Source organism: Dromiciops gliroides, chromosome 3, assembly GCF_019393635.1.
Source record: "Dromiciops gliroides isolate mDroGli1 chromosome 3, mDroGli1.pri, whole genome shotgun sequence".
NCBI classification, from domain to species: domain Eukaryota; kingdom Metazoa; phylum Chordata; class Mammalia; order Microbiotheria; family Microbiotheriidae; genus Dromiciops; species Dromiciops gliroides.
The window spans coordinates 649,238,664-649,252,227 of NC_057863.1; the positions used below are offsets into that span (position 1 = coordinate 649,238,664).

A 13,564-nucleotide genomic window follows, 5' to 3' on the forward strand; every position below is an offset into this window, starting at 1 on the left:
CTTTTCTGTTTACTCCCCATGTGACCCTGGGCACATCACTGCCCTCTGAGTCTCTCTCTCTCCCACTGTCAAATGAGGTTGTTGGACCGGATCATCCCTAAGGTCACTGAATCTAATGAGGTTCAGATTTCATCTTCCCTTGGGGGGAGGAAGGTGATGTCTTTGTATCTGATCCTGTGACCCAGAATCTCTCTCTCTGTCCTCCAAACCTCACTGATCTCTAGCCTGTGGCTGAATGTACTGAATCTTGACTGCCTGGTTCCCACTTGTTTGCTGTGTGACCAGGGCTAGTCCCTGGACCACTCTGAGTGTCCGTTTCCTCCTCTTCAACATAGGGAAATGCTGGCTGACCTTGCAGGCTCATAGGGCTATTTGAGTAGATGTTGTCTTTAACCACTTTAGAGAAATGCGTGTTATTACGATTGTTTCTTCCCCTCTTGGGCCACAAGCTCCAGAAGGGGAGGGGGAGCAATTCTGCTGCCCTTCCCCCACCCCCTATGGAGCTCAGATGGTGTCTGGGCTTAGTATCTGCCAGAATGCACTGAGCTGCCCCTCCCTCCTCCTCTTCAGCCCAGGCTTCCTTCAAGTCCCAGACACAACCCCATCTTCTGGGATAAGTCTTCCTGAGCCCCCCCAATGCCAGTGCCTTCCTCTGAGATCGTCTCCAATTTGTCCTCAGTTTCCCATCCTTGTACAGAGCAGTATCCATGGTGTCCCCTCCATGGGAGCCCCTGAGAGCAGGGACCTTGACCTTTCTCCGTATTCCCAGGGCTCAGCACAGGGTCTGGCACTTAGTAGGTACTGTCACAGGATTTATTGACTGACTAACCTACTCAAAGGCCCCTTGAGTTCCCAGGCTTCCCCCATTCTCCATCCTTCTGGCTCAGCCCCATCCCTGGTTATCTGCCTCCAGTTCCTGAGTACTCACCACTCCCTCCTCCCAAAGGTGGCTGGTTGTCTTCCTTTACTAAGTTACATGTTTTCCCAATATTGTCTCATATGATCCTCACAGCAAGCCTGGGAGAGAAGTGCTAGTATTATCATTCCCACTGAATAGTGGGGGAAACTGAGGCAGAGAGAGGTTAAGTAATTTTGCCAAAGTCATAGAGCTACTAATTGTCTGCGGCTAGATTTGAACTTGCCTCTTCATTTCTAGACCCAGCCCTCTCTCACCTGAATGGCTCACCAAGGGAGGATTGAGGATGGAAATTTAGGGGGAGTTAGGTAAGAAGTGCAGAGAGAGGAAGATGCCCCCTGTCTGTTCAGACCCTAATGAGGCAGCTCTACTCTGCATCATCCCCTATTTCCACTCCCCAGCCCCGTTGGACCCTCCCAGAAGCCACAGGAAAACACCTGAGGAAAGGCCAGGGCACTCTGGCCTGGCCTGATGAGGGAGGGAGGCTCAGCATTCAGGGTCTTAGAAGCCGCAAATAGGGCTCCAAGCACATTCATGGCCTCTGCCCACCACTCTCTGGGCACATTCTGGGAGGGACATGAGGGTTGGAATCAGGTGCCATTACAAGTGGACAGTAGGTAATAGTGAGTGACCCAAACTCCCCTTGGAAACAGAACCCCTTCTCCAGGGACCTTGGGAGGAATTTGTGCAGGGGAGGGGCTCTCTGGGAGAGCCAGGAAAGCACAGGAGCAAATGGGAGGGGGAAAAGAGGAGGAAAGGGGAGGGAGGAGAAAGTCAGAGGCCAAGTCCCTGCCCTGCAGGGTCACGTGATCCTGGCAGATAGAAGAGCTCCAGCCCTGCAGACCGGGACCTCAGTGCTGGAGAGAAGGAGAAGACAGAGCAGACACAGCTCTGGATCGCAGGCAGGGACAGCCTTAGTCTGGCCCAGCAGGAACGCCTTCAGTGGCTGCCCTTGGGCTCTGGACAGGGAAGACACAGCTCAGGACGGGAAGGCAGAGATTCCTGGCAAGGACAGAGGTGGTCACACACAGTGGGCAGCACAGTCTGATGGAAAGAACCTCGGAACCTCCCCACAGTGGGGCAAGCCCCTGGAAAGGGCTCCTGATCACAGGTGAGACACCAGCTCTGCTGGAGCCCGGGGGAGAAGAGGGGGCCTGGGGGATTCTGGCCCAGACAAAGACAAGAGAATCAAGACAAGGGCCAGGAGGAAGGAGACCAGTCCCGGGGGGTCTGTCCCAGACACAGTCACCGCAGACCTGGCCAGGGGTGTCTATCCTGAGCCAGCGGCAGAGGGGAAGTAGCAGTCCAGGGCTATCAGTTCACATCCCTGAGGCTCAGGGCAATGTCCAGCCCTGAAGCTAAGCAACCATTGAAAAGGCAAAGGGAGTCTTTACAGTCAGAGGAGACCTGGGTGTGGATCCCAGCTCTGATGGTTAATAGCTGTGGGACCTTGGACAGGTCACTTACCCCTCTTAGCTTAGGTTTACCTGAAATACCACCTTCCTTCCAGATCTGTTTGGGAGCCAAACTCAGTCACCCTTAAAATGCACCCAGGCTTAAGTGGGAAATGTTCTCAGTCAGTTTCGGTCAGGAAATCTGGCTTCAAATGCTTCCTTTGCCATTTCCTATTTAACATCAGTCACATGTGTCACCCTATTTGGGCCTCAATTTCCCTAATTTGATTCAGGGATCTCTAAGGTCCTCTCCAGGTCTCAGGTCTTATATCTATCCTCAGTCACAATACTCTATTGATTCATTTCTCCCTTCAACATCTTGATTCTATACTGGCAGCTTCTTTCTACCTTACACCTATGGACAAATCTAAAATTTGTCACAGACCGAGATCTCGGATCCTCTGCTGAGACTGAGACTGAAAGACCGATGCACAGGCACATGAATCCCCTTCAAACACCCCCCACTGAGCCCCCAGCAGACCCTGGGGCAGGCTTAGCAGCCCCCACCCTTAGCTTGGGCACAGCTCAGTGACCTGTGCCTGTCAGGAGGTCAGGGGACTCTGCTGACCTCTGCCTCCTTCCTCCCCTCTCAGCCTCCATCCTCAGCTGCTGGATCCAGCCAATGTCTGCTCAAGGTGCTCCTGTGACTGTTGTGCCAAGTCCTCCCCATGGGACAGTGGGCAGCAGCAGCATCTTGGACATCTGGGGCTTCTCGGAGCAGGCTCTCAGCTATAATTGGTACAGAAAGACAACAGAGAACTCCAACAGGATCGCCGCCTACAGTGTTCTCACTGGAGTGCAGACCCCAGCAGACATCCGGGAGAAGGTCTTCTCCAATGGCTCCCTGCTCATCCCCAACCTCACCCTCAGTGACACCGATGTCTACATTGTATTGATTGTTGATTTCAGTATTGACATGATAGTATCAGCACAAGCACAATTAGCAGTGTACGGTAAGTGCTGCCCTTCTCTTGAGCCAAGCCTCATCCCAATGCTCTCCCTCTGACTGGGCTGAGAGCTCTCCCCTAAGCTCCTTACCCAGGGACCAGGAGAGTCCAGAACAGGACCCACCCCCACCTAATGTACACCAAGGAGGTGAGAACCCCCCAAACCGGGAGCAGCCTGGTCATGGGTCCCAGAGAGCACAGAAGAGCTCAGAGGTCCCCAGCTACTGATGCCCTGATCAGTCAGTATATGGGAATTAACTTCCTTCTAACTCCTAGCTCTCCCAGGCCACACTGTTAAGCTAGGAGGGGCCCCTGAGGGCTCAGAAGGGCACCTGCCCCCTCCAGCTGTGCCTGAGGCAGGCAGCCTGCGCCTGAAGTTCACCTGACCCAACATACTTAAAAGTCCATGAGCCAGGAGATGCCTTGTTGGGAGAGGGGGAAGTCACTGACCCTCCCTTTCCAGCAGGGCCCAGCAGAGCTCAAGTCCAGACTACCCACTGTCTAAGGACCAAGAGCCTGGCTGCTCGGGTGCCCAGGACCATGTGGATGCCTGTTCAGCCTGAGGATCCCAGGGCTGGGAGAGGGACCCCAGAGGAGGACACCTGGATTACCTCCATTTTCTAGAGGAAAGGCCGAGACAGAGGGGCCCGGGCTCCCCTGAAGGACAGACTGGGACAGAGGAGCCCAGCTCCTGCTGATGTCTCAGCTGGACGAGGAGAAGACTAACACCATGTGGGGAGCACAGGGGTCATTTGGGCTCCAGATGGGGGCAACTTTCTCAGCTAGAAGAACTTTCCAGGTGCAGAAGAGCTAAAAAGAACTACCATTTATATAAGCCCTGAAAGTGTGCCAAGTGTTCTATGTAGCATATTTCATTTGATTCTCTCAAAGCCCCTGCATTGTTGGTGCTATTTTGGTAAATGACTAAAATGAGGCTGGCGGGGGGGGGGGGGAGATTCCATAACTTGCCCAGAGTAACAAAGCTATTCAGTAGCTAGGGCAGGATTCAAATTCAGGCCTTTCTGACCTCCACATCCACCATTCCAACCACTCCATGCCCTAGATGTCTCCCACCATGGTGGGTCACCTCAGGAGACCGTGACCTCCCCAGCTCTGTGAGTCTTCAAGCATAGAAAAAGTAACCATTTCCCAGGGGTGGGGATGAGTGGGGATGCCTCACCAGGCCTGGGTTGGACAAGATGACCTCTGAGGCCCAAACGCAAAGAACCCCAGAGGCCTCTGGTGGATTCCTAAGCCGAAGGTTGTGATAGCTATGGGGGAGAGGTGACAGCCTAGGACACCTGGGGCTTTCTTCCATGGGGGTCACTCTGTAAAATGTCCTAAGCATCTGTCCGTGACAGGATGCATTCAATGGCTACAGGGTGAGAGGCAAGAGCCAGTGTTTGGGGAGTGCTCTTCCAGTCATCCCCAGTGGTCTTTCTGTCCCTCACCTCCCTGGCAGAGGATATTGTGAGAGAAAGGACCTAGCATTATCCATTTGTTATTCACAAGCATTTATTAGGCACTTGCTATATATAAAGGCACCAGACTGAGGACTTGACATAAAAAGTCAAAAAAAATGAGTCACTACCCTCAAGAAGAGTATGTTCTATTGAGCATGTATGTGGAGTAAATATGAGGAAAATAGGAATCAGTGCAAGATTGAAGATTTCCTGTCTCGGGGGAATCCCTGAGGGAGGCAACCCCTCCACCTATGCAGGCTGGCACCTTGTCTGCACATCTGGGTCTTAGAGAGTTCTCTTCTATACCAAGTTTGGGGGGAGGACTGCTTGCCCATTAATTTTTTTTTACAAATTAAAGACTGAGGCCTATGGATGGGAAGAGACTTGGCCAGGTAGGAAGTGGCAGAGCCAAGATTTGAACCCAGGGTCCTCAAGGCCAAATCAGAGCCTCTACTGCACCTTATAGTGTGTAAAGGTGGCCTGTGTCCTGGTTCCCCCTCTCCATGATTCATCCTCCACAGCCCCTGTATTACCTGCTGATGGTACCAGGAGAGAGCATGACCTCAAAGTCTTGCTATAAGCCTGATATGAAACAGGGCTCTAGTACAGGTAAAAGGTAGAAAAGCCTTAACATCAGATGGCTGAGTCTGGCATCTCACGGCTGCCTCAGTTCCCTGGTCTGTTAACTCACATGGCACCCATGCTGTGTGGACAGTGGTCTCTGGTGGGTACCATGTCTCACTCACATATACAGATGACACACCCAATCACACTGGTCTGTGGCAGGGCCCTAGAGAGATCATCTCTGGACACAGAGCTTCCTTTTCTTTCTCTGCCCTGTTAACAGCTCGGGCAAAATTCACGAGGTTTTCTTCTTACAAAACCACAATTTCCTGCCTCTGACCCTGGGGCAGACAGAATGGGGAGTAGGAGAAAGAGGTAGAATTGTGGGCTGGGGATGTGACCATGGGAAAGTCCAACTGCAGCAGGATATACTTCGGAGGAGGGATGACCTTTTCTTGCCCTAAATCTGTATACAAAGATCTCTAATCACACATAATAGTTTAGTTTATGAATGTTACATTATCTTTGTGTTGTTATATTTTTATTTGTCTTGCTAAATATTTCCCAATTACATTTGAACATGGTTCAGACTGCATTTGAGAGTGTTGCAGGTGTTTATTTGATGTCTGTGGCCCAGATTACGTTTTTCTTCATTTAATTTTTTTTTCAATTAACCAAAATCTATTTTCTCTCCCTCCTAATTTGTGCCTACCCCACTAAAGAAAAAGAAAATCCTTGTGACAAATATGGACAATCAAGCAAAAATTACTAATGGCTATACCTAAAAAAGTATCTCTACCAACATACACCTTCAGTCCATCATCTCTGTGGTAGGAAGTAAGTAGCTTATTTCCTTGTGTGTCTTCAGGAATCCTGGTTGGTCAGTACCTTAATTAGAGTCTTAAGTCTTTCAATGTACTTTCCCTTACAGCATTTTAGGTATTATAGAAATTATTCTCTTGGTTTTCCTCATTAATTCTGCATCAGTTCACACAAATCTGAAGTTTCTGTTCCTGCCCTTGTCCTCATAGATGTTTTTATCAATTATTTGGGTTCATTGAGATAATATATGGAAGGAGCTATGTAAGTGGTAACATTCTAATAATTATACAGACTGACAAAAATCATTTTGAAACTGGAGAAAGAACAGAAATAAAGAAAAAGCTGCAGGGACAGTGACTATCTTTAGGGAACATTTAGGATCCAGAAATACCTCAGCAAGCAGGCATGGTGAAAGAAATGTGATCAGATGAAAATTATTGGGGATCAATTTCAGGCCCTGCCCTTGGGTTCAAAAAGTCCAAAGCATAAATAAACGTGGGTCCAGAATGGGAAATTACCAGTCACCAAGCCATAGGAAAAACAATCAAAGCAAGTAAGAATGATTTGCTTAGAGAAGAGGAAATTGGGGGCAGACAGGATATCTGACTTTTGAATACAATGTTAGGTTGCCTAAAATAAACACGGAACTCCCATGAAAGATGGGATCATAACAGAAACCCAGAATGCAATGGGAAGACAGCAGTTCCTCTGAAAAAGACCTGGGGGGGGGGTGGTTCTAAGTGGAGTGCAAGCAGCCAAAAAATCTAATATAATCAAAGCATGTTCACTTCCAAGAATTAGCAGATAACAGTCCTGCTGGGCTGTCCAATGGCACTCTGAGTATTTGGTTCCAGATGACCATTTACAAAGGATATTGATAAACTAGAAAGTGTCCAGAAGAAGGCAACCAGGTTGGTGAAGGATCTGGTGTCCATATGATCTGTGGGTCAGCTGAGGGAACTTAGAAGGTTAGCCTGGGGAAGAGAAGGCTTGGGGGAGATGCATGATAGCAATGTGCTGAACTATTCTGGGGAAGGGGAATTAGACATGTGGTGTGTGGCCTCAGAGGGCAGAACCAGGAGCACAGAGGCAAATGGAGATGGGGAACAATAGCTTCTAAGGTCCCATACAAATGTACATTCTGTGCTTCAGTGGAAAACTCCCTAATACTTGAACTGTCCAAAAGCAGAATGGGTTTCCTTGGGAGCTGGAAGGTTCAAATGAGATCATATCTGTAAGGTGCTTAGCACGGAGCCTAGCACACACAGTAGGCACTTAATAAATTCTCCTTCCCTTCCCCACCCTTCCTTTCCTCCTCTTTGGAAGCTGGATGAACATATGTCAGGTAGAATGGACTAGAGATACTTTTTCAGGTGTGAGTTTGACTTGATGGTCACCAAAGTCCCATCAACTCTAAAATCCTTTGCTTTTGTCTTCAAGTCTTTTTGTAGCTATCAAGCTAAAAAGGGATTTGTCTTGTACTAGACCCCAAAGGAAATAACTAAGAACCATGAATCAAGGGTGCAGAGAGGTAGGATTAGGCCAATTGTCAGAGCAAACTTCCAAAAGAGAGTGTCCCAAAGAGGCTCCAAACAGAGGCTAGATTGGGTTAGGCTAAATAACCCTCTCTTCCAAATCTTGAGGTGCTGGGGGTGGGAGAGGGGGCAGCAAGGTGGCAGCTAGGCATCACAGTGGATAGAGCACCAGTCCTGGATTCAGGAGGACCTGAGTTCAAATCTGGCCTCAGACACTTGACACTTACTAGCTGTGTGACCCTGGGAAAGTCACTTAACCCTCATTGTCCGGAAGGAAGGAAGGAAGGAAGGAAGGAAGGAAGGAAGGAAGGAAGGAAGGAAGGAAGGAAGGAAGGAAGGAAGGAAGGAAGGAAGGAAGGAAGGAAGGAAGGAAGGAAGGGAGGAAGGAAGGAAGGGAGGAAGGAAGGAAGGGAGGAAGGGAGGAAGGAAGGAAGGAAGGAAGGGAGGAAGGAAGGAAGGGAGAAAGAGAGAGAGAGAGAAAGAGAGAAAGAGAGAAAGAGAGAAAGAGAGAAAGAGAGAAAGAGAGAAAGAGAGAAAGAGAGAAAGAGAGAAAGAAAGAAAGAAAGAAAGAAAGAAAGAAAGAAAGAAAGAAAGAAAGAAAGAAAGAAAGAAAGAGAAGGAAAGAAAGAGAGATACTATGGGATTCACTGAATACAAATGGTGAAATACAATGACTGACAACAGTTGGTGTGGAAAAGATTTGGGGATTGGTTGTACTAAAAGCTAACTTGATTCTGGGTTGCAATAATAGAAACATGCTGTCTGGAGCCAGAGAAGCAGAGGTCCTTCTGGGCTCTAGAAGGGACATGCCACCCCTGGAACAAATGCTGTGTTCAGGTCTGAGCACCTCATGTGAAGAGGGCCATGGACAAGAACCTGTTCATGAAGCTGAGCTTCATTGTTTCATTGAGCCAGGAATGTGACCCTGGCCTCTCATATACAAGGTATGGCAGGAGATACTCATGAGGCCAATGTGTCCATTATCAAGTGACTGGACTTTGGCAAGAGATAAGAAGCACATCACCCTAGGTTTGGTCATGGGGAGATGGAATTTTCAGGTTCAGAGGTTCATGATGTCCATTGGCTAAAGGTAGAGGGACAGAAAACTATGGGGTGGAGGGAAGACCTCTTGCAAATCACAGCTATTGGAAACATTAAAGTATCTACCCACAGTCATGGCTGGAGGGCTTGGTTACAAGGGGAAGGGCACAGAAATCAGTCCTCAGAACACTGAAGGAGCCTTGTGGGGAAATAGGTCAGCATTGCTCTATATGGCCCCAGAGGGGAGAGCTAGGAGCAAAGTGAGGGAGTCACAGGGAGGCCAAGGTCACATAGCATAAAGGAGACCTCACCAGCAGAGCTGTCCACAAGGGGGAAAGAAGCCTGATGACTGATAAGGTCATGAATTAGGAGAGGCTGGATGACCATTGATCAGGCATGCTGGGATCCTGGGCCATATGCCTCCTGACATCTCTAGTTCTCTACTGCTGACACTGTGGTAGACGGGTGGCCTCCTGTAGGTCTTATCATAGTCAAGGATACTGAGCCCTTAGGGGATGCTGCAGAATCTCCTGGGGCAGAGAACATCTGCTGACCTCATTGGGTTCCCAGCTGGTCAAAGGAGGACCAAAAGCTGGACTAGGGGGAGGAGGAAGGAAGGAAGCATTTATTAAGTGCCTACTGTGTGCCAGGTACCATGCTAAGGTCTTTACAAATATCATCTCATTGTTTCAGGGACAGTGCATAAAGCGAAAATCTGAAGGGACCCTGTAGGAGCACAAGCTGCATCTACCTCAAGCAGTGCACTGTTGATGTCCTAGGTCTTCCCATTAGATGCCCTATCTATGTCACTCTCCAAGGAGAGGTTTGTGAAAAAGGGCACTGCCACCACCATCCAAAAGAGAGCCCACCCTTGGGAGGGGCTGGCTCTGATTTTGGAAGAAGGAGGCTGGGTCTCCCAGGGAAGCTCCATAGGGGCCTCCAGGGTACCTGCTGAAGGCCCCTGAAGAAGGGGGTACCCAAAGGAAAGTATCTGAGCTCCATGCTATCTCTCTGCCAGTTGCTCCCATGTCTTTAGAGGGACAATGTCCTGCAGAGAGAGAACTTGGGAGCACTGAAGAGAGCCTGGCTTCAGAGCCAGGATGCCTAGGTTACACCCACAGGTCTGTTATTCATGATCCAATGGACCTTATATGAGGTAATTGGCCCTGGGAGCCTCCGTTTTTCTCATACAGAAAATAAGAGGATGCATTATGTGATGAAGAGGCCCCTCTAGATGGAGAGCCAGGATCCTCTGATCTCTGCCAGCTCTGAGCCTTCATGTGCCTGGTCTGAGAAAGGCCACAAGACCATCAGGCAAAGAGGGAGGGAGCTCAGGTGCTGGGAGAGAAGAAGTCACTCTCTGTCTGAGCCATCACATCAGCCTCTTCTGGCCTCCCTTTTTTCCTTTGTAAAGTCGGGTGTGAGGATCCTGGGGAGTACCAAGCACTTGGAGATGAAAGGAGCCTAGGAGCCAGCTAGCCTAGCTGCCTCAGTTTACAGATGGGGAAACTGAGCCTGAAAGGGCATGTGTCAGCTTATGGAGCTGAAACAAGGCCCAGAAGCAAAAGATATGCACTGAGGAGGAGGAGGAGGAGGAGGAGGAGGAGGAGGAGGAGGAGGAGGAGAAGGAGAAGGAGAAGGAGAAGGAGAAGGAGAAGGAGAAGGAGAAGGAGAAGGAGAAGGAGAAGGAGAAGGAGAAGGAGAAGGAGAAGGAGAAGGAGAAGGAGAAGGAGAAGGAGAAGGAGAAGGAGAAGGAGAAGGAGAAGGAGAAGGAGAAGGAGAAGGAGAAGGAGAAGGAGAAGGAGAAGGAGAAGGAGAAGGAGAAGGAGAAGGAGAAGGAGAAGGAGAAGGAGAAGGAGAAGGAGAAGGAGAAGGAGAAGGAGAAGGAGAAGGAGAAGGAGAAGGAGAAGGAGAAGGAGAAGGAGAAGGAGGAGAAGGAGAAGGAGGAGAGGAAGAAGAAAGGCACTCACTACTTCCTGGAACCACGAGCTATGTAAATTAAGAGGATAAGTGGAGAACAGAGAATGAGGGGAGCAGAGGCGCTTCCACTTTGGTGCCAGAGAGCCCGGGAGCAGTCAGGCTGGTGGAGCCCGGGGAACCCTTCTCAGGAGGACGCTTTTATATACAGAAAATTAAATCCAGAGGAATTCAGAGGAAACAATCCTATTCAAATATAGTTATCAACATTTCTTTAAAAGTTCACAGATGCCAGGTTAAGGACACCTGGTTTAGAATGAGATGACTGGGGGCAGCTAGGTGGTACAGTGGAGAGAGCACTGGCCCTAGGAGTATGTGAGTTCAAATCCGACCTCAGACACTTGACACTCACTAGCTGTGTGCCCAGGGGCAAGTCACTTAACCCCAATTGCCTCACACACACACACACACACACACACACACACACACACACACAGAATGAGATGATTGGTGACAGGCAGGGAGAAGCCTCAGTGGATAGGGAGGGCACTGGGCCTGGATTCAGAGAAACTAGAATTCAAAAATGGCCTCAGGCACTTAGTAGCTGTGTGACCCTGGGCAAGTCACTTAACCTCTCTGCTTCAGTTTCCTGAACTGTAAAATAGAAAGAGTAACATCCCCTACTTCCCACAGTTGTTGAGAGACTAAAATTAAATAAGATAGTATTTGACACAGGGCTTGGCAATAACAGTAGTCATAATAATGAGGATAATAATAGCATTTCTATATCCCCTACCACATGCCAGGTAGGTAGTAGGCACTTATTAAATGTTTGTTCCCTACTCCCATCCCCACATTAGTTACTAAGTTGGTACCTGTCTCAAGGAGGGGATGGTCCAGGACACACACTCCTCCCCAGTGCTTCCTGCTCACCTTCCTTATTAGCACAACTATTGAACTAGAGGGCATCTCCCTCCCCATGATGTCAGTGCCATTGTTATATGTCTGTAATGGAAGTGCCTGGGCTTGGCTTTTGGTGTTTCTGTCATGAAGATATGGCCTGGTGAAATCACAGGCCAATTATTCACACATTTCTCTCTTCTCTTTCTCTCTACAGAAAAACCAGCCAAACCTAACCTTAGTGCCAGCAGTATGAATGTCATAGAGAATGGCACTTTGGTCTTCACATGTAATACAAAATATGGGGGGATGAACATTCTGTGGTTCTTCAATAACCAGCCCCTGTCACTCATTAAGAGGATGAGTACATCTGAGGATAACCAGACCCTCACCATCAAGAGTGTGAAGAGGGAGGATGCTGGGTCCTATCAGTGTGAAGTCTGGAATCCAATTGGTGCCAACAGAAGTGACCCCCTCAACCTGACTGTGACCTGTGAGTGACTCTGACTCTCCCCCCTCTCCAATCCTTTCCCCAACAGTGACTCACATCTCATCTCTCTCTTTCTTCTTTACACAGATGGACCAGAGCCCATCATGTTTGTACCAAACCCTGAAAGTGGGGAGATGGAGGTCACATTGAAACACCAAAAAAAAAAAAAATTTAATTAAAAAAAAAGAAATTAAAAAAAGAAACACCTTCTGAGCTCAGTGTGTCAAATTGAGTCTTACCCAACTGCCCAGTATGAATGGCAAGTTAATGAAGCCTGAGTTATCCAATGACACCTACGTTATTAAAAACGTATCTTGGGGGGGCGGCTAGATGGCACAGTGGTTAAAGAGTTGGCCCTGGATTCGGGAGGACCTGAGTTCAAATCCGGCCTCAGACACTTGACACTTACTAGCTGTGTGACCCTGGGCAAGTCACTTAACCCCTATTGCCCCTCCAAAAAATAAAAACAACAAAAAAAAATATATCTTGGGAAGATTCAGGAAAGTATACATGTTTGGCAAGGAATGACGTGACCAAGGTATCAATCTCTAAGGATGTCACAAGCAAGGTCATTGGTAAGTGGTCTCTCACCACCCTCAGAGAAGTTTGTTGTGTTGGCCAAGGATGGGAATGCCATGAGGAGGTGCTCAGGCCCATCGAGGAGGGCAGTTTTTCAAGGCATATTCAGTGAGGACATGTAAAGAAAGAACCTGATTCTAGGGAATGTGGTCAGAGTTGTAGTGAATGTCAGTACATTTACTGCTACTTTGTTCTTAGTAAAGATTGAGACTAATTTCCCTGACTCCTATACTAATCTTAGAAACAATCATGCATGGTGCAAGCTCATTCATCATTCAACACACATTTAGGGACAGACCTTGTGCAGAGGCCTGTGCCAGGCACTGAGAGAAATATCAGGTTTAGCTAAGACTCCATTCCTATTTTCAGGGATCTTACAATCTAGCAGAAGGATCAGAGCCCAACACAGGTAACTGATGCACAAGATTACATGAAATGCATACTTAGACTATGGCTACAAACTGTAACAATTGGAATGGCGCCACCTGCTGGAGACTTACTGTAGAAAAGCTCCGCCATGAGGTGAAGGTCTCTGAGGGCAAGACCATGCGTCTTTGGTGTCAGGAAGTGACGTTTGCTTGTGGGAGGAAGAAGGGGAAGCCTGGCACTCTGACTCTCTCTCTTTCCTCAGGACTCCAGTGGAGACGGGAGTAAGAAATGCGTTCTCCCTTTAATAGATAGATGAATCTAGGCCTTTCTTTTTCTCTTCACCAAATTCTTATTCTCCTTAATAAATGCTTAAAAGTCTAACTCTTGCTAAAGCTTTTAATTTATTGGCGACCACTCATTAGATATTTTAGACAGACTAGCTAGAATTTTAGCCCTTACAAAAATAAAGTGTTGAAGGGTCCTTGGGGGGAAAGATCATCCCAGTGGGGGGTGGGCAGAAATCAGGATGGGTTTTTTAGAAAAACAGTCACTTGCACTTTGTTTTAA

General features: G+C 48.4%; 1 protein-coding gene across 1 annotated transcript in view; it reads left to right on the top strand.

The window, feature by feature from the left end:
* Nucleotides 1–1,963: 1,963 nt before the first annotated feature.
* LOC122748250 (putative pregnancy-specific beta-1-glycoprotein 7) overlaps nucleotides 1,964–13,564 on the top strand; it is a 41,717-nt gene continuing 30,116 nt past the window's right edge. Inside the window, exons 1-5 of the mRNA XM_043993919.1 lie at nucleotides 1,964–2,027; nucleotides 2,964–3,323; nucleotides 3,413–3,465; nucleotides 5,302–5,389; nucleotides 11,777–12,052. Of these exons, the coding sequence (XP_043849854.1) occupies nucleotides 1,964–2,027; nucleotides 2,964–3,323; nucleotides 3,413–3,465; nucleotides 5,302–5,389; nucleotides 11,777–12,052 (841 nt within the window). The remainder of the gene's footprint in view (nucleotides 2,028–2,963; nucleotides 3,324–3,412; nucleotides 3,466–5,301; nucleotides 5,390–11,776; nucleotides 12,053–13,564) is intronic.